Source organism: Haplochromis burtoni, unplaced genomic scaffold (genome assembly GCF_018398535.1).
Source record: "Haplochromis burtoni strain Fernald_Lab_line unplaced genomic scaffold, NCSU_Asbu1 Contig_229, whole genome shotgun sequence".
Classification (NCBI taxonomy): Eukaryota; Metazoa; Chordata; class Actinopteri; order Cichliformes; family Cichlidae; genus Haplochromis; species Haplochromis burtoni.
Window position 1 is genome coordinate 750,599 of NW_024582590.1, and position 20,642 is coordinate 771,240.

Consider the following 20,642-nt stretch of genomic DNA (forward strand, 5'->3'; position numbering starts at 1 on the left):
GGATGTTTTCCACATTCACGCCACAACAATGTAAGAATACTTTAATGATTTCACACGGTTTACACTACACAAAGTTCATCTTCAACATTTCACAGCAGACACGCAGGATGTAGAGAGGACGAGGGCACCAGCCATGCAGAGCAAATATAGGTTTATTCAGAAGGAGCTGAGAGTACAGATGAGCCTGGCAGCTAAAATGGGTGTTGAACTACAAGCATCCATTACTGCGCGGGTGGGGGTGGAGGGTATTTACAGTGAGGATGAAAGCAAAGATGTTTGGGTTAATGATGGTCAGCTGTGCCTCTGACAGATGAAGGTCGTCTGTGACTTTGGAGGTTGTTCAGTGGAAAAGCACTCCTCAGAAACCTTGTAACATATTAACAAATGTAGCTTTGATGAACATTACGTGGAATAACTTTCAACTGAGACACTGATTCCAGCTAAAATGACCCAGGCTCACTGATTTACTGCGTTGCAATCACACAAACAAACTAAAAGTGGAAGCGTCTGATTGTGTAACAGCTGAATCGGTACAGTAAAAGTTTGAGTTGCGGGAATAAAAGCGGGAAGATTGCGTTGCTTTTTCCTGATGATGGAAAAAGCAAAGCATTTGCTATTTGGAACATGTAGACATTTTTAAAAATTACTTGTGTAACTTTTTATGTACATTAAACCAATTAAACTGTTCTGACTCAGTAACTTAGTTTTTTTATTTTTTTTTATTTCGCTGGTTGGTTTTATTTCAAGCGAGATATTATTTTTATAATTAAAAATTTCATTTGTATTTTATTTATTTAGCGTAATATATAGAAGCTTTAAACTCACTAGAGAAATTTGCTGTCAATTAAAAAGATTTGGGCTACTGTCTCAAAATTGTGACTTCACACAAGTTACATGTGATAGAATTTCAAATAATGTCAAAAATTCAAGTTGGGCATTTTGAAATTCTCAGTATTTCAGAATAATCAAAAATTTTCACATAAACTGAAATTTTAAGAAAACGACTGAAAGTTTTGACAAATTTTCTGGCAAATTTTTTTCAACGTACATTTTTTCCGTTGGCAGAAAGTTTCCATAGTAACCGTTCTAATTTCAATATAATACATTTCATATCAGTTTACAATTCCACTCTTTAATTTCTAATTATATTTTTATGGTGTTTAAACACAAATCTAACAACATAGCCAAAAAATAATATTATGAAATAAAGTCACCTTCATTTTTTTAAATTACATAAACATTTATTGGTTCATTTATATCACTTACACAGTTTATTCACTTTATAAGTTGTTTTAAATTCACTTACCACTGAACAGTTTGGGGCTCTGTACCTTCACTTACACCTCAATTTGTCTCTAGAGGGATATGTTAGAATAAGTGTAGTGCAAATTGCTCATGCTTGGCTAAGAAGCACAACCAAAGGGTAATATTAAAAATCAGAGCATTTAAAGCTGGAACATGGGGACAAGCACAATGGTTAAGTCAGTGTGCACACAGTCTAAGAACGTGGGGAAAAATGGGTTTGGAGGATTTGCAAAGACGTCAGTTATGCACGTTGATCAAGATTGCTATGAACGAATGAGTCACATTTAACAACAACATCAGTATCTGCACACATGAACACAGCTGGGATGTCCAGGGGGGCACTTCAGGGTCACATTACAATCAGACTAAGGTCAAGGTTCACAATTACATCTATGATTTATACATTTACAATTAAACAACAACAGCATACAGAGAAATATGCAATATATATACATAATAACTTCACTATTGGACAAAAATGGGATTCATCCCGCATGAATGTGTGAGCCTGACTTTAAAACCTTCATATATTCCTGTTTAAATTCTCCCACTGAGAAGTGCAGACAATGCTGCCCCAGAGTGGCAGACTAAAGTAATACAAATGTCATATGGACGCACATGCACCAGAAACAGGCAACATGCTTAAATGATATTAATGTTACATTACAGCCACATGGAAACAGACCACAACACATGTCCATCACTGAAGACACAAACAGCCACAGCAGAGGAGCGGGTACGAATGTTTGGTCAGCTGAGTGAGGGTAGAATAACAGGATAAGGAAAAGGATGCTGATATGGACAGAAGGCACTTTGGAAAGATAAGGAGTCCCACAGTTACAGTAATAATAACAGTAAAACAAAATAAATAGATAAACAAAATCAGCATCTCTGAATTGCAAATGTGTGAATCTTGAAGTGAAAAACAAAAGGATTAAATAATCATTTCACATAAATTAGAGGCAAAAGATGGTTAGCTTAGCATAAAGCCACAAATCATTGTTATATCGACCTTTTCGCATCGATAAATAACTTGATATGATCGTCAGTGAGCTGAGGAGAGGAGCTGGAAGGCGGTGTGCCATGTTTGGTCAACAGCAGGCTTCTGTTTCTCCTTTCTGTAGCTAAGTTAACCCAATCATAACCCAATCATTGCTGTTGTTGCGACTTCATATTTAATTTACAGCTTTGAGAATGGATTCATTGAGTAAGGTTGTAACTGTGGTTGTTACCACCGTCTGTAACTGCTGCTCGAGCTAGCGTGACATAAAGGAAGCGGATGCCTGTGCAGCTTCTTTAGGAAGTTATATCATTTATGCTTATTTCATTGCAAAAACTGAAAACATTGTCGTTTTAAAGAAAAATATAGTTGTTGATTGATGATGTCACCTATAATCTAAGCCAGGTTAGCTCTTTAGCTCTTTTGTGTTACAATGAGAAGAACAAAAGATGTGCTAGCAGATCCAAAAGTTAGCTTTTTAGCCAAATGCTAAGTGAAGCGACCCCGTTTACTAAAACCGAGTTATTGGTTTGCAGTGTTAATTGTTGCGTGTAGCATCTTTGTGTGCACTGCCCTAAAGAGAATGCATGGGAAAATATTGCAATAAAGTTTTGCTTAAATGTAAATTTTATGAAACAGTTTTTGTGTATTTACAGAAAAAAAATGCACAATAAAGTTTCGAGGAATAAAAACTGACCTAAAGCCACCTGAACAGCAGATTAGAGCACAATGAATTCTTATTGCCATTAATGCTGATAGACAGGTTGCTTGACTTCTTCCTATAATAAATATGGTCACTGAGAAACACAGAATAAACAGCATATAGGATACGTAACATACACGTCACTGGTGTAATACATAAATCCAGTGTATCTGAGGCTGTTCGAGGCTTATACTGGATGGTTTATTCCTTTAGTTAACGTCACGGACAGATCTACCAGGTCACAGACACACGACTATTATAAATATTAAAGTAACGATGGCCTTATTATTGCTGATCCAGCACACGGTGCAGATGGAAGGGTTTTGCTACAGGTATGGCACAGCTCAGTACAGCAGGTTGTGTTGTTTTTCAGCAGCGCACCACACAAAAGCAGCAGGAAATTAAAAAAAAGAAAAAAGAGGCAGAGAGTCGGATAGAGCGACGTGGAGCTGGAAGGAAACGGCTGATGTGTTGCTGTGTGCTGTCAGATTGTCACGTGGAGGCTTTGAGATGCAGCCAGTCACTCTCAAACTCACTCTGCTGCCATTCGCTCTATGTGCTCAGTCAGCAGCTTGTACTGTTCTGCAGAGGGACAAAATACATGCGTTGTTCTTCCACACGTAAAGGAGCCACTTTTTAATTATTTACACACAGTTTATGATCACCGACAGAGCAGCTGTGCATACAATGAAAACAAAAATATGAGATGGCATTTGGGTATTTTCTGATTACTGAATCACAAGTTTCTACCAGAAGACAACAGAAAAAAAATCCTTATCTTGAATTTTTAAATGATAATTTCAACTTTTAAATAACTGCCTTTTATTATCCTTATATATGAGAACATTGATCCATGAATACAAGAAAACTGGACCAATCCAAGGCTACTTCCTGCTTTACCTTCATTCAGGTTCCCAATAACTGCCTGCTTCTTCAGGAAGTCATTGCAGAGCTTCCTACTCAGACCAAACGCCAGCATGTTGTGAGTGAATGTCCTGAAAATACACACAGCACCAACATCGTGTCAGTACAAGAGGAAAATATCACAAACACACAATAAATATTGTGCAGTCGTTGGCACATCCTCAGGGTTGTCACAATAACCGTGTTTTACAGTAACTATACGACTGAAACATCTCAGTAACAGCATTACAGATATTATAGATTACACATGTAATATTATGGTATACATGATAATGGCGAAACAAAAATCTGCTATTGGGACACACCAATACGCCCAGCTGCAGAGGTTTTGTAGCCACCTCTCACCTTTTATTAATCATTTTCATGACTGTGGACTTATGCAGGACTAAAGTAATGGCCCCACCTTTTAATCTGTATTTAATCAGTATTGCATTTAATCTGCAATACTGTCTGCATTAACAGACATTGCAACACGTGCGTGGCTCTGTAACACCACTGTTACCACTGATGCAACAAGTCAGTTTGTGAAATTTCTGCCATGCACACGTTTCACGATCAGCTGTAAATGATGTTACTGCAAAGCGGAAGCATTTAGGAACCACAGCTGCTCGGCCACCAGTCGTCACGTCATGTAAAGTTACTGAGGGGGGGATCTGAGTGCCGAAGAACATAATCTGCATTAACATCAGCGCTTAAAACGTGTGACGGGGGCTTCATGGCTGAGCAGTGAGCCTCACATGAGTGTTGTAAACGTGGAAAACACTTCTCAGTCTGACGGATGAGTCACAGTTTGACCAATGCCAGCAGAACGTTACAAAAAAAAGGCAAAAGAAAGGCGGCATAGCTACATTTAATGTAATTTTTTTTTACATACACTACAAAAGTGTGATTTAAGCTTATTGTAGAGGTTCAGAAGTCATGACCACTTGTGTGCTGGTTCAGCATTAGTCATGTATCTACACGTGAGGTGCTACTGTGCGCCCACACGAGCAACAGAAAGGTGACTGAAACCATCTTTGTAATAAAGTATTTGTTGTTTGAGACACTAAAAAGATGTTCAGATTATTTTATTAATTACCACTTATTATCTCATCACCTGTGTTTTGTAACCATTTTATTACCTCCACCTAGGAGCTCATGTTTTGGTTTGTCATTCGGTCTGCACCATCTGATTTTACTGCACTGCAAACTTCTTAAAGTATGTTTAAAAAAATGAATATACAGAAAATAAAATACTATTCCCTTCAAAGTAAATATTGCCCAGAGAGCGAGCTGCCCTGGCGGGCGTTCGCGCTCCTTGTTAGGATTTCTTTCTATTACTACGTGGAAATCACGGAGGTGTTTTGGTTACCCCAGCTGGCCAAAGGCGATGTTCTCATCGATTTTGTAGCTGTCCTTCTTCTCCTCATCAGTCATGTGACACCACTTCTCCCTGCAGCAGAAACACAGTCGCAGTCAGATTTCAGTTCCACTCGACTTTCAGCTCGTCCACAGGAACAGGTCAGGGGTGGGTGTCACACAAATATCGCATCCAGCAAGGTTTCTTTACACAGAACATTGTGATTTTTTTAAACTACATTGTGAAAAGCCAAGAAAAACCAAACAAGCATGACATCCAACCCTGTGACTGTCACTTTCATTTCATTACACATATAAGACACGAAAGAGCACAATAACCAGCCATCAGCGAAAAGACAACAACAAATGATTCATTCACAAAGAATCATCATTGTCAACACATGAAAAGCACTGATTTGGACTTTACTGCTGCAAAACAAATATTTATCAATCTGGAAATGTTTCCAGATTATTATTGTCTGAGGTCTTTGATGTGAGTCCGTGTTCATTTTCTCGTCTATGTCGATGATGCAGCTTTACATGTGTGCTCCGTTTGTCTCTTATAATTTACATTTGACAGTTTTGACTCATAAGGCATTTGAATTAAATCTTTTATAACGCTTGAAAAAGAAGAAAACATGCCGTCATCTGTCTTTGAAGCAACACGCCACAAACTCCCCGAATAATGAGATCTTATCTGAGTCTGTCCTGGAAAAACAAAATCAGAACTATAAGTTGAAAATGAATTCATGACTTCTGTCACACACAGACGGCTATGTGTGAATATTTTTATGCACTTATTATTATATCCATTGCTAACATCATATATTTGTCAAGGCAGAAATGAAAGAAGATCAAACATGTTACATTTTTTACATTTTTAAATTCTTATTTTTGCACGTCTATATTTAGATGTAACCAGTCTGCAGTGTAAGTACAAAAGCAAGCACACACACTGATTTTTAAAAAAGGCAGGAGAGGGGAACATGCAGATGGAGTCAGAGGAAAAAAATGCAAGCAGATTAATGGTTTGAACATGCAGTGAGCTGTGAAGAGGCAGAGAGCATCTCCAGACTGCAGTGGATCTGCTGCCATCTATAAATACCATCCCAGACATTATACAAGCCCTCTTTGCACATTCCGGATATTAACTGTGGGTGTGATGCTCGTCAGAGGTAGGCACAAAAATCACTTCAACTGCAGCGTGACAGAGCTGCGCCCGACAGCCCCGACATGCCAACAGACGTCGAAGAAAGAAAGAAGAAAAAAATGATCTTCACATTTCACCGTGCTCTGATTATGCAGATGTCCACATAGCACAGCCTCACATTACTCTCTGGTCATCACTAACAGAGGATCTCCTCTCACGGTTCACCGGAGCACATGTGACAAATCAGACCCGGGGCGACTGCCAGACCTCGAGACTCAAGTTCTGACATCCATCGGACATTTTTGGGGTTTTTAGCACAGATTCCTTCAGATTTCCATCTTTATTCACCCATCAGAACATCTGGCGAGCACGGCTGTCGTGCAGTGAAATTGGAGGTCGTCTGTTTTGGTGACTATGGAGTCAGAGTGTCACCATAGTAATCGGTCTGGCACAAATCAGTGACGCATTTTAAAAAGCTGTAACGTTCACAATGCCGGGTGTCCACACCGCCCACCGCCCGGTGGTGTGACAACAATACTCCAGCAGCCTTTTACGGCTGGGGGTAAAGACTGTTAATGGTTGTAACACTCGTGACACAGAAGTCATTTATGTTGCTGTGGATGTTTGAGGTGCCAGCGTTCATACTCATCCATCCAAGTCATGCATGGATTTGTGGAGTCACCGCTTCCTATGAGAAATGAAGCTACTCAGTGAGTTCACAGTTCCTTTGCATTATTAACCAGATGAGGTGGTTCTCGCAAGCTGCTCCTCAGCAGGCTTCCTGACCTTGGCCAATCAGAAGAACGTGGATTTTAAGGTCCCCATTTCAACTTAAGGGGATAGCTTAGCTTCGCTGACAGTGAATCAACCACAAATAACGTAAAGAGAGACAACACCCAAGCAAAAGGAAGCATTAATATAGAGAAAATGGGCACTGCTGTGTTTTCTGCTCTAAACTTTAAGCTACAAAAACGGGGGGGGGGGGTAACTTTTAATACCAAGCAGCACAGCAAACAACAGGGGAAAAGTACTTGACTTTTAGCTAGCAAGGAAGCTATAAAGCAGGCAGACCTCAGTCCAGCAGAGCGCCTTCGGGACAGGAGATTCACATCACTGCAGCAACTCTGTGATGCTAACGTGTCAACATGCACAAAATCTCTTCCATGAAGAATTACGGCAGCTCAACAGAGGCCCGACCTGCTACTAACAAGGTATCCCTAATAAAGTGGCCCTCTGAGTGTAGTTTGGCTTCTGTCTTGTATATTAGCAGGAGGTGGTATGTACCATGCAAAGTGCAGTATGGCAGCAGCAGAGACCTATGTAAAGACCTATGTCATTCACATTGACATTCTCAAAGCTCTCTGTCCCCTTCAGGTTTAGTCCTCATGAAGATCTGCCCTTTGCCTTCTCCTCCACCTAAACTTTGATCTTTGCTTGTTTTGTTTTTTTTGGACAAACAGAGGGACAGACCTCACATCTTTCTCTTCATCCTGCGTTCCCCTGCCCGGCAGCAAGGCACAAGGAGACAAAGGGTTAAAGTCAGCATGCAGAAAAGGAGAGAACAATAGCAGCTTTTAGAGAAGGAGAAGGAGAGGAGAGCAGACAGGTGGAGAAAACAGAGGAAGGAAAGGAGGAGAAAGAAGAGAGGAGAGAAAAGGAGAAAACAGGTGAAGAGGGGGCTAGAGGCAACAGTAGCAAATATTTCATTTAGACAGGAAGTGACAAAGCAATAGGTGCTCCTTTAAACTCTAGAGATTCATATTTCCATCATTTACACGAAGCTAGCTAGTATTAAACAGACTCACCTCGTGGTCGGAGATCTTTTCTTCCTCTCACAATGGACAGCATCAAAAAAGGCGGCGTTCCAAAATCTCAGCGTGTGCCTGACAGACAGAACATGGACACGTTTCAGGCTTCACGCCTCCACCGCTTCACCAAACAGCCAGAAATAACCGTCACCTCTCCAGGCACAAAGAGGCTCTGGTATGATTCATACTGCAATGCCAACCATTTCTAACATCTGCAGTTCCCAACGTGCCGTAATGACTCAGTGAAATTGGGGTGGGGGGGGGGGGGGGGGCAACAATGTGTAGAAGCTGCTTTTTGAAATTAAGCAGTAAACCGAACAGAGCTCCTTTTTGCGTCGTGCCACTGATTTAAAATGTTACCTTTTTGTTTCTCATCACTTTCAGTTCAATATTGTTACTTTTTAATTTGTAACAATTCATGTTATATGGTCACATTATGACATTTTGAACAATGACTGTGAATTAAGGTTGTTTTTCATCTCCTAATGTCATACAGTTTATGCCATAATACACTTAGGTTTTGTGCGTGGGATCATTGTCCTGTTTCATGACCCGGTTTGGGTCGAGCTTTAGCTGTAGCACAGACGGCTTCACATCTGACTCCAGAGGACGGCCGGTACTGTCAAGAACTTTAACATTAAACATGCTAACTATGGAGCTTTAGGCTTTTTGCATTTTCTCTGAGCGACACACAGTCATTCTTTGGGGTGAATTTCCTGACGTTCCCGACCAGCAAACCACCCAAACCTCTGCTTTTATAGAGGTGCTCACACGTGCTGATGATCAGTTCATCAGGTGCATTTGATTAGCATCACCTGGCTGCTACAGAACTCAGTGTATTCTAGTTTTCTCTTAATTGAGTCCCGTGAAAAGTTTCTTCCTCACATGATGTGATTCTTACCAGATAGGCTGCTGCTTCAGGTGAGTGTACAGGTACACCTTTTCCCCTTTCTTTTCCTCTGGAGCGCCTGACACTGAAGAGGAGGATGAAATATAACAGGCAGTGATGGACTCAGGTTTGTTTCTAGAACATTCTTTAAAAAAGTAAGAGCACTGGAGCAGCGAAGTGAAATAAAAAATGATTTCTGAGCTACGATACCTGGTGATTTAGGCTTCGTCTCCCCCGGATTTTCCCCATCACTGCAAAACAGATTGTAAGAGTGAGGAATACAGTGACAAGCGAAAGTGTTAATGAACAGAGTCAAAGGAGGAGGTGCAGATGCTCACTCAGACTTGGGAGCCACTGAGCTTCTCAGCTTGCTCTCCAGGCCCCCAAAGAAGCCTTTGACGTCAGTCTTGGACGTGTGTTTAAGGAGGCGCTCGGCAGCGTCCTTCTTCCCTGACAGCCAGGTGTTAGCCTTGTTGAGATAAGAGTCCAGACCAGCTGGAGCACCACCGCGATCCAACAGCTCCGAGGGAGATGGCTGAGACTTTCCTGAGAAGAAAAGCTCAAAATGTTGAGTGCTAACGTTGCCTAACAGCATCTCCCAGCAGCTACCTGCTTTGCACCGTCTGAGGTGGGGGGTTATTTTCACAGGTGTTCACTGAAGTACTTAAAAAAAATAGGCCCGTGTGAGATTTAATGAAGTGAACGCTTCACTTTAGCCCAGCAGCAACTCAGTGAGCTGGAAACGAAAACAGTCATTAGTCTGTAAGATTGTGTTCACAACACAAAAGTGGAAACATGCTGTTACTCTGTGTTAAATCAGGGCTCTCTGCAGACTGCAGCAGACCTTTGTGTGTCGCTTTGCGCCGCAGTGCAAGTTGTTATAAGCAGAAAAAAATATTTAACTTAGCAGATGTGCCTGCAGACTCGCTGATGCAATGCACTGTGTCACAGTGGTGTACTAATCACTCAGTGCTTCCTGCTTGCATAAGCACAAACACTACCTTTATTTGTGATGCTGCTGCAAGAGAAACCACAGAGCCAAACCCTGCTGGTAACATTCCCTGAATCAGCACTGAGGTGTCTTGTTTTTATAAAACAGACACAAACACAGATGTCTGTCTTTTGCACTTTTGCAGCTAAAAGTTGGAAAAGAAAAGCCTTTAATTTGGGCTGCAGAGGCTCAGCAGCGTTTCTCTTAAAAAGCAACACTTTACAGTCGCTCTGAGGTGGCGTACAGACTGTTTTCAAGAACTTCAGCTGATCTTACCAACGTAATAATAAGTGAAGCACATGGTCATGAGGTTTTTTGCCGGGCTGTAGTCGTCCATCTGGTAACACCTGCAACAGAAAAACAAAACAAGAAAACACAGCATTTCTTCAGATGTGATCCTATGAAATGATGACTTTGGTGGAAAATATATGAACTAAATATTATGTAAAGTATGCAGAAGTATATTTTTAGCACCCTTTGTCTGTTTCTGTGGAATTTAAGCAAAAACCACTCAATGCTGAATTTTCTGAAACTTGTTGGAAGATGCATTTACTGCCTTGGGTGTGTGTTTGAGGTCATGTTCATGCAGAAAATCTTCAGAGATCCTGGAGAATTATTGCTCAACAACACTTTAATGATCCCAATAAGGTTGGACTCGTTGGAGGTAAAAAGTAAAGAAAAGAGGAGCAGCTCTTTCTGCACATTACTGCAAAGGTTTTACTTCTTTTTGTTTTGTGGCACAGTTCAATTTTCTAATATTACTTAAAGTTCCTTTTAATGTCAGAATGTAATGTTCTTGACAGATTTATCTGATCTTTCATGTAATCTGTGACTGATTATTAACAAATGAATAATCTTCAAATTACCTTGAATGCACATAGAAGAATAAAAACCTCGAGCTTACGCGAGCGCCACGTTCGGTTCAGCAGCATTTGCAAGACGCAGCTTTGATTCCAGCTCTGCTAAAAACTTATGTCACATGACCACTTATTCAAAATGATGGCTCAAGTTCACAGTAAAAAAAGTTACAGTTGGACCGTATTTACTTACTCAAATAGCACAACTGCAAAAGACTGCACGAGTCTGTAGAAGGTGGCCTCGCTCACACATTTGGAGTGGCAGCGCTGTGAACACAGTACAAGTACATGTCACTGCAAGGAAACAACATTTCAGGAGAATAGAACACCTGCGCTTCTTTCTTCACATGCATCAGAGTGATGGTTTTCCCGTCACATCTTTTTCAGCTAATGCCGTATTCACCAGATTCCCTCCTTCCTTGATTAAACCACAGCGTGTGGCTTTGCAGGAAATGACTGAGCCTTGAGCTATGAGCCCGTGAGATGCTTTTAAAGACTGTTCTCTCTGTAACAGCCAGTGGGCTCAATGTTGCAAACAGTAAACGAGTCAGAAAGACGATGGTGGTGTTGGTCAGGGTTTGCTGGTGGAATTTGTGGAAAGAGGAAAACAAATACAAAACAACAGACTTATCTCTGCGGCCACAGCTCAGCCGTTTCCTGTTGATGTGAGAACATCGAGAAGGCCAGAAGGAGCTGAGGATGCACAGTGTAAAATCTACACATGAGTTTATCATTTGTTTGAACACTCGTTTGTTTTTGACTCGAAACAAACCCGACGGATCAGCAGCATCTGTAATTTAGGAGTCAGGCACCTGTCTGCATGTAAAGACAGGTAAGAAAGAAGAAGAAGAAGTGCAAATGACTCCTTCAGTGAACTCTGATGGAAATTTGCTACAACTGGCAAACAAAGCCTTCACTGTGTCTCAGCTCTAAAGTGTTTGATGACTACCACGTCGGGCTGGAACCAATTATTTCATTTAATCTGCTGATTATTGTTTGGATTAACCATTTAGTCCATGAACCGTTTCCAATGCTTTGTTCTCGTTTGTATAATTTTGTTTGTTTAAGAAAGCAAACCCAGAGATACGCCGGCCTCTGGAACATTTATCAGGAGGGGATCAGGGGCCTTTCCAGAGACGCCGAGGCCGTTCAGCTGGATATCCAGGAGTCTTCTCAGCTGAGAAGACAGAACAAGTGGCACGTGTCTTAATATTGAGGACGTGAAGGATGAGATGCAGAAAGCTCAAGGACTTGAAGAACCACCATAACTAAAGCTCAGGAACTTTGCCAAGAACTCAAAGAGGTGAATGAGAAGCAGAGCTCAAAGTGACAAAACGGGAGGTGAGAATCTCAACAGAGAACTCCCGAGAGACAAAAAAGAAAGTGAAAATGATCAACTGAAGGCTGTGGGAGTCGCAGAGTGTCTTCAAGGAAATAAAAGAAAAACATGCAGAAGGTCTCAGAGTCATTAGCGTGTTCAGCTGAGCTCAGTTTGGAAACAACAAATTTCATCTTGAGATCCAGGAGCTGCAGCAAACGCTCAAGTAAGAAAAAGACTCGGAACCGGACAGAAGCCGCAAACCTCAAGACCTTCAATGTGACACACTGCGACTGACGCTCCGGGAGGGCTGAAGCGACAGGACCGAGGAGGCCCAAGGGGTCGGAGAAAAGCTACCAGCTGACAGCAGGGCAAGCTGAGGGAGACAGAAAAAAAGCAGGAAGTAGTCGTTCGAGACATCGTGGAGCTCACACAGATGCTCAGAAACATGTTTGACAGTCCAGGCAGAGAAGCATGAAGCCGAGGCTGCGGAGAAACTGCACCGCATGGCTAAAAACAAAATCAGCTGCCAGAGTGAAGACGGCTTTTACAAACTTCTCATTTGACAAATAAGTAATCAAATCTCATATGTTGATTATACCTGTGTCTCTACACCAAATGACTCCATCACAGTGCAGAAATGAAACCTTCAGGGTGTTTTGTTTGAGTTCCTTAAAGCTCATTTTTGCACAATAGAAAGCAGAAAGGTCGCTTTTTGTACAACACAGCAGCAAAAGGAAAAAACCAAAAGAATTTAAAAAGGACACAGAGGCTACTAAACTGGCTCGTAACAATGTGCAACAACATGTGACTGTGTGTACTTTCAGTCATTAAAAGAAGAATAATGTAACAAAAACCATCTAAAAACACAAGTTTGAAGTCAGTGCCACTTTAGAATAATATCACAAACCGAATGCTGTTAAATCCTCTGCAGCAGCACAGTTTCCACCTCTGAGGAAAGTTGTTTTCCAAAAAGTTCGAATGACAGCAGCAGTCAAAGAGCTCCAACTCTTTGGAGCTGACTACACTGCAGCTCCATAGCAGTAATTTTCTCAGTATATTCTGCCATGGTTTACTCTTAATGTCACTTAATACCACCACTAACATGGTGGGTAATTATCTTCATGCCTCTAAGATGCGTAGTTTGTGACGTCTCTAATAGTTTCCAAAATTGCCTTAGATATGAATGAGCAGCGGGCTCGACTGAGAAGAGAGGAAGACTGACTCACTGACACAGGTCGGCTTTTAAAGAAAGTCTGAAACGACTTTTTAATATCACCTTATCATAAATGCTTCCACATAAACTGGAGTTAGAAATTAAGACGTTGCCAAAGCGAATATCTGTAAAGGCAGTGCTGTCTGCTCTTCATCAACGTTAGCTTGCTCGTTGTTGGTCAGCACTGTTTTTGCTGCTGTGCTTGGTTCTTGAAATGTTCGCATAAATCACATCAGAAGAATCGTACATTTCCAAAGGTATGTTGCACGAGTACATACGTTTACTCAGCAGTTAAGCGCGCTGCACAGCTGTCTGGTTAACAGTCTTGATGGGCGAGTGTATGTTTACGTATAAGATGTTTTGAATTTCGATGCTTTGAGGAGAACAAAGCAGGAAAGAGCTGATCGTGGACTTCTCTACAAAGCAGGCGAGGAATTACAAGCCCCTCATCATCAGTGGCACGCCAGTGGAGAGAGTGGACAGTTTCCGATACCTGGGTGTCCACATCACTCAGGACCTGTCATGGTCCTGTCACGTCAACACCCTGGTTAAGAAAGCCGTCAGCGTCTCTTCTTCCTCAGAAGACTTAGAGACTTCCATCTGCCACTGAAGGTGCTCAAGAACTTCTACTCCTGCACCATCGAGAGCGTCCTGACGGCAAACATCTGCACCTGGTTTGGGAACAGCACCAAGCAGGACAGACGAGATCTGCAAAGAGTGGTGCGCTCGGCTCTTCTCACTGTTGAGGTCTGGGAAGCGCTTCCGCTCCCTTAAGGCCAAAACAGAGAGAATGAGGAGGAGCTTCTTCCCCCAGGCTATTCGGGCCCTGAACCAGGTGTAGGACTGGACTCTCCCACACACATCACATCACCACACGCACTCTGGTTTTTCTTCATGCACACTTCTTATAATTTATAATCTTTCTGCTATTTGCACATTTCTAAATTAAATTTGTAAATTTTGTAATAACCTGTAAATTGTAAATACTGTAAAACCACTGACATTTAATGGTCGGGCATTGCATTGCACAGCACTTCACCTCATGTCATACTGTGTATGGTTGTGTGTGTGACAAATAAAATTTGAATTTGAATTTGAAATGACCTGCCATTGTATAATGGGTATAACGAGGGAGCGTTTGAGTTTCTCCGGACTTACCTGAGCGCTGACATACTTGGCAAACCACTCCCTGCCTTTTCCATTCTCTCCACTGCACAACTCTCCAAAACGAGCCTTCTCCTCCTGGTCAAAGTCCTCTCTGTGAAAACATGGGGCTGCTGTGAAAACACACTTTAAAGTCTGCTTTGATGAAAATGAAACAGAGAAATCTGAAAAATACAAAGAAGATGGTTCTGAAGTTTGGACTGACCGACAGAGAAAGGCCGAAGACGTAAAAAACAAAAAAGACAGGCAATCACTGATTTTACATCACTGAGCTAACAGCCAGCTCTTACAGGTGATTTCAGAAGATTGCTCATGTTTATTAATGTGAAAGATGTCACTGCTGTCCCAGTGAAACAGCACGGCTTTAACAACTTAGTGAAATTACCTAAAAAGTAGCAGCATTGCAGGGCAGCAAATATCCAACTGCATACTGCACAACATTCAAACTCCTCTTGTGTATTTACTGTCTGCCTTCATGATGCACAGCTCACTTAGTCATGCATTACTGCATTAGCATCTACAGGATGCGGCTCAAAATATCTCGAATCCTTTCACTATTACATTAACCCTTTAAGACCTACCGTAGAACCAAGTCCGCCAGAGCTTATCTTTATATTTTTACATGCTGTAGTGCCATTTTTGGGAGCATTTCAATTTGCTATACATCAATACAACTGCTATAGCCCATATTTTAATAATATGTATGCATTAAGTCCATAGTAATTACATTAATTGCAAAAAAGTGCAATAAACTACAAAAAAATTAAAAATCGTTTTTGTTTTGTTTTTTTAACATATATTTCTACTTGGAGAAATTTAAGAGGCTTATCCCTCAAAACTTTAAATACAAAAAATAGTTTACAACAACAGGAAATTTATTTTGAGTGTCTTCATAGTTTTATTTTTGAGACACACCAATTTTTATATACTGCAGGAAAAACGAAAAACAATGCTATGATGCAAATTTGCAAAGGAAACAGCAGGTGCATCAAAATAAACTGTTTAAAGCAGTGCAATTTGAGCTCTAAGCATCCCAGAGACTATTCAAAAAAGCATAAAGTCAAACATGACTTATAAAAACACCAGTATAGGCTTTTAAGGCCTACAAGTAAAAAACTACATTTTCTGTGAAAATGACGTCACTTTCGGTTTCGGGCAGGTCATGGCGGACATGCGATAGTTCGCGTTGACGTCTGTTTCAATGTGGGAAGTGTTACGAACAGCTGATCGGATCGGCAAAGCGTGTTTCTGGAATATTATGTTTTTGTTGCTGCAAGTGGTTTTTATGCAATTTTTGCAAAGCTTTATGTGGAAGGAAATTGTGACCGAGGACAAGCTGACGGCATCAGATGTAAGTACAACTCCTCTGGTTTCATATGCAAAAAATTATTGCACTAGCTTACGTGGTTGCAGAGCTACAGGGATTTAAAAATAGTTACGCAAAACGGAGCGTGCTGCTCGACCGGCTTTAAAGGGTTAAGGGACAATCAGAAATCCACTAAGAGGGTGATGAAGATAATGAGAGATGACTGGACCGTCCCAGACAAAGGTAAAGAGGGCAAACTGCTGAATCAGAGTTCTAATGGCAAGAAGATTTTACTTTAGGATGAGATGCGTTATGGCATTGACCACAGAGAGGTCACCATGTGACCATGTGACCTCTCTGTGGGTCAATGTGCAAAGAGCTCAGTGGTCAATGCTTGAGGGGTCAAAATAAACACACCTAACAAAGTTCAATGAAATACAAAGCTGTCCTGATATTTAGAAGTGTCTTTGACCAACCTCACATTTCACTCTATTAGATTTCTTACGTCAGCAGACCAGTGACCCCTGTGACCCTGCCGCAGTGTCACGAGAGGCTCAGCGTGTAAACCATGAAGCACGAGCACCAAGGCCACGTGCTAAGCACAGAGGCCACTGTTCAATTTCTTCACTTCTTAAAATATGCTCGAGTGATAACAGCAGAACCACCCATGTGTGTGATCATAAAGTGCAAACACTGCTGCTTTAACATAAACGTGCCCATGGCTACATTGAGACACCCTGGTTGGAGTTTGTAACCTCCTCTGTGTTCAAATACCAACGATATCTTTTCCTTATCTGGCTTCCTGGACAGAATTTAGCACTCTGGTAAATGTCGACGCCACCTTCACCCTACAGCTCTTTCCCTGCGTTGATAATTTGGTGGCTTCCATCCAGACCCACACAATGCTCGCCAACATTGGAGAGGCGCTGTCGGACCGTCAGCTCCTCTATGACCCGCTTTGAAGTTTCTGTACTGTAATTAACTTCCTGCATGTATTTTCACAACATTTCTAGTTTCATAAAGACAGGCTGTTAGAAACATCCACTAAATCTGTTGTTAAAACACAAACACGTACAGACGACATCAGATAAAACCCGTCACGCCTACGGTAGACTCGTCTCCGCGATCGACATGGAGGGCTTACAGACTTCTCCACATTCTTTCTTTCATCATCACAAAACAAGTTTCAAAAATCTAAAGGCGAAAGGCAACACCTTTTCATCATACCAACTTACATTTTAACAATGCAAGTTAATCCAACGCCCTTTTCAGTAAACACTGTCCGCAGCAACCTCACATGACTCACGCTGCTTTCAAAGCCCACACTTTTGTGTGGAGATCAAAGCATTTCAGCCCAGATCGTCTCACCCTGCCTTCCTGATTTCATGTGGTTCAGATCTGACAGTTCACTTTCAGCAAAAGACAAAACCCCCCAGAAAGTTTCAATAGTCTCAAAGAACGACTGAAACAAACAGCGGATATCAGGATGATCGTTTCTCTCATCTTTGTCCGTTTTTTCCAGGGATCCCTGTTTGTAATTTCCCACATGTATGGCACAACTCTGATCTGTTTCAAGTCAATGACATTTCAGTAAGTCAGACCTCTTCTATTTGCAAAACACGATGCAACAAGTATGCCACTGATTCATCCTAAAAAACCCACAATTTTCAAGTTGCATGTTTTCTTACGAATGCCGACGCTGTACAGACGGTGCATACTTGTGCAATTTCAAAACTTTGCATCATTTTTCTGTCATTCTGCAAAAACTTATGGGATTACTCCATCATTTACCAACACAGAGAAGCAGACAGTTATTCACAGCTATCACTATTATCCATATCACTAATTAACCTTTAGAATGTGTGAGGAAGCCGGAGCACCTGCAGAGAACACACAACATTTTTCTGTGGCTCTAATGCTTCACAATCTCATTTATCAAACAAATGTGAGCTGTCTTTTTTTAAGACTCACTCAAACACAAAAGACCAAAAACAGTTCAAAATGTTGCTCCTTACTTTCCATGAAACACCTTCTCCACATACGTCTTCATGAACTGCCTCCTCTCCACCGTCTCGGCGTCGGCTTCCTCCCCACTGTGAGCCGACGAAGACGACGACCTTCTTAGTTCCCATTCATGAGAGGGCGGGTCCATGTCATTTTCACTGTCTGCCGACTCTGTAGCATCACTGTCGTTGTTTCCCTCCTCTGACTGGTGGTGGGAGTTGGGCTTGGTTGGAGCCATGGGCTCTGGCAGCTGGTGGACTCCTGTGGAAGAAGCTGGTTCTGGGGAGAAAATGTCTGTGTGTCCTTGGTGTTGCCCTCCATCTATGTTGAGAGTCTTGGTCTCTGACGGTAGGTCGAAGTCTATTAGGTTGTCCACTGCCACACCCTCCATGGTGGAAAGCCTCTTCGTTGTGACTGTGCAACAGTGGTGTTAAACAGAGCTATTTACTGCTGTGCAGGAACATGAGAGTGCTGGTCCCAGTTTAGGTTTCCACTGAAGCTGCCGGCCTTGCTAGGTTAGGATTCTGCAGATCATTCCACCCCTGAGGGTGCTGACCCTCACAGAGTGAACTCACAAAGCATCTGTGGACCAATGAAAGAGAGAAATCAGCAATATTACACCATGTTAAAATAGACAGTGTGAACATAATAATTTTAAAAACACGCTTGACCTGCAATTCAAACAAAGATCATGTGGTTTGATAATGTTAAATACCATTAACAAAGGAATATATTTGGCCAAAAGCTGCAGTTCCTGTTACGTCCACTTGAGGCTTTCTTTGAAAGTGAGCCAGTCCCCACAGATTCCCATTTTAAAGCGCTCACATGAATAATTTTGCTTGCAGTGAATGTGTCCAGTATGTGCGTCTGTGTGTTACATCCAATATACGGATGCAGTATGTTCACCAAGCTAAGTAGCATTAGCTGTTAGCTTAGCAATCCACACTCATGCCCAAATATGGTCACTTCTAGCTCCAAGAAATGACACATAGTAGCTAAAACATTGAAGGCTCAGCAGGCAGACTGCAAAACCAACAGCCACATCCATCTTTTACATACAGTCTATGCACAAATGTCCTCCTAATACATGGGTTTTATGCTTTATAAAAAATCATGCCATGTGTTAAAAAAAAAAAACATGTTGCTGATGTGGTGAAGTTTTTCTTTTACAAATGTCCTCAGTAATATAATTTCAGACCAGGTACAAATTCAGAGCATTTACGTGAAATTGATCCGTATACAGACATCGGCATTACTCATTCTGAAGCTTTACTAATAACCTTTCAGTTACTGATTTAGGAATTTCCGGCCACTCCTGTTGCAGATCATTTGAAATTCAGTTCATTTAATGTGATTATCGAGTCCACTACATTGTCTCCTAATGAAGATTTGTCTCTGGCCAGAAAGTCTTTTCCTTGTTGATGAATCTAAAAGATTCAGTTCAATATTTATTAAAAAGCAACATCATGATGATTTGAAACATTTAGAAAAAGTGAACAAGCAAATCAGAGTCCTGAATTCATTTAGATCACCTTAAATATATTTAAACCTGGTTTAGCTATAAAGCCTTGAACTAACATTTCCCCCCCGAGTTTGTCCTTAAAGCAGCATTTCTGCAGGACTTGGTGCAGTTTTGCAAGAGTGGTTGGGTGGAGGTGCTGCCTTAAAGGCCAAAGTCAGAGAGTAAAGTAAACAAACACCTCAAATTACAAGAACAACTGCAACCCTTACTTTGCTCCAAACTGAGACAGTGCTTTGCGACGGTCAGTCTAAGAATCCTTTTCTGCTATGAAAAAGTGAAAACATTCGTAATGAAAAGAAAAGAGGGTATTACAGGCCGTGTAGCTGTAAGTGTAAATTTAACCGCCAATAACAAAATGTTACGTGAATAAATCTATACAAGTTTACTTCTTTCTAAATTTGAGATGATAAAACAAAACCAGTGTGACATCTGACTCAACACCAGGCCTACCAAACGTGCCTACGGTGACACGGCACTTCTTATTTAAATGCTTAAGGTGTGAAAGTGAATATAATTTCCTGTTGTTTCTGATCGCACACATTCTGCAGGCAGAGTTAGCTGAGCAGAGCAAAGTATGCTTTGTGGTCTGACATAAAAAAAACCCACAAACCTCCTGATAGGACACGCTTGTCCTCCCTGACTCTGATGCTTAAAGAAGGAGAAGAAGATCTTTGTATCTCAGAAAGCTGATCCTTACCTGGATGCATCAAAACAGATCTACTGATCACTTCTCAGAGGGAAAAAAAGAGCACGAAAGAAAAGGAGCAGCATGTTGTAGCTCCACACTGTCATTTAGATCCTGTTCAGTTGTCCTTGCTTTGAAATCTCACACCCCGTTCATCTCTAAACCTCAGTGTTGTATTTTTAGAATCTATTCTTTCATCATGTTACAGTGCAAATAACAGGAAGTTGGAATGATTGATTAAAAACCACAAAGAAAAAGGCAAACAAATCTTAAACTGGACTGCTGTACATCTCCTGTCACACACACCTTTCATCTGGTTTGAAATAAATGCCCAGTCATGGGACAGCATCACACTGCTGACTCCTCAAACGGCCTTCCCAGGATTCTTCACCCAGCAACAGCTGGCATCCTTCACACACACACACACACACACACACACACACACACACACACACACACACA

General features: G+C 41.4%; 1 protein-coding gene across 2 annotated transcripts in view; it reads right to left on the minus strand.

Moving 5' to 3' along the window:
* Nucleotides 1-1,219: 1,219 nt before the first annotated feature.
* kiaa0513 (KIAA0513 ortholog) overlaps nucleotides 1,220-20,642 on the minus strand; it is a 26,076-nt gene continuing 6,653 nt past the window's right edge. Inside the window, exons 2-13 of one of the 2 annotated variants that reach the window (XM_005937465.2) lie at nucleotides 17,985-18,555; nucleotides 14,658-14,757; nucleotides 11,159-11,232; nucleotides 10,385-10,455; nucleotides 9,456-9,663; nucleotides 9,328-9,368; nucleotides 9,130-9,202; nucleotides 8,226-8,303; nucleotides 7,891-7,920; nucleotides 5,284-5,364; nucleotides 3,909-4,003; nucleotides 1,220-3,590 (exon numbers count right to left, since the gene is read on the minus strand). In XM_005937465.2, the coding sequence (XP_005937527.1) occupies nucleotides 3,541-3,590; nucleotides 3,909-4,003; nucleotides 5,284-5,364; nucleotides 7,891-7,920; nucleotides 8,226-8,303; nucleotides 9,130-9,202; nucleotides 9,328-9,368; nucleotides 9,456-9,663; nucleotides 10,385-10,455; nucleotides 11,159-11,232; nucleotides 14,658-14,757; nucleotides 17,985-18,364 (1,281 nt within the window). In that variant the 5' untranslated portion in view covers nucleotides 18,365-18,555 and the 3' untranslated portion in view covers nucleotides 1,220-3,540. The remainder of the gene's footprint in view (nucleotides 3,591-3,908; nucleotides 4,004-5,283; nucleotides 5,365-7,890; nucleotides 7,921-8,225; nucleotides 8,304-9,129; nucleotides 9,203-9,327; nucleotides 9,369-9,455; nucleotides 9,664-10,384; nucleotides 10,456-11,158; nucleotides 11,233-14,657; nucleotides 14,758-17,984; nucleotides 18,556-20,642) is intronic. The other variant, XM_005937466.2, reaches the window with a different exon arrangement.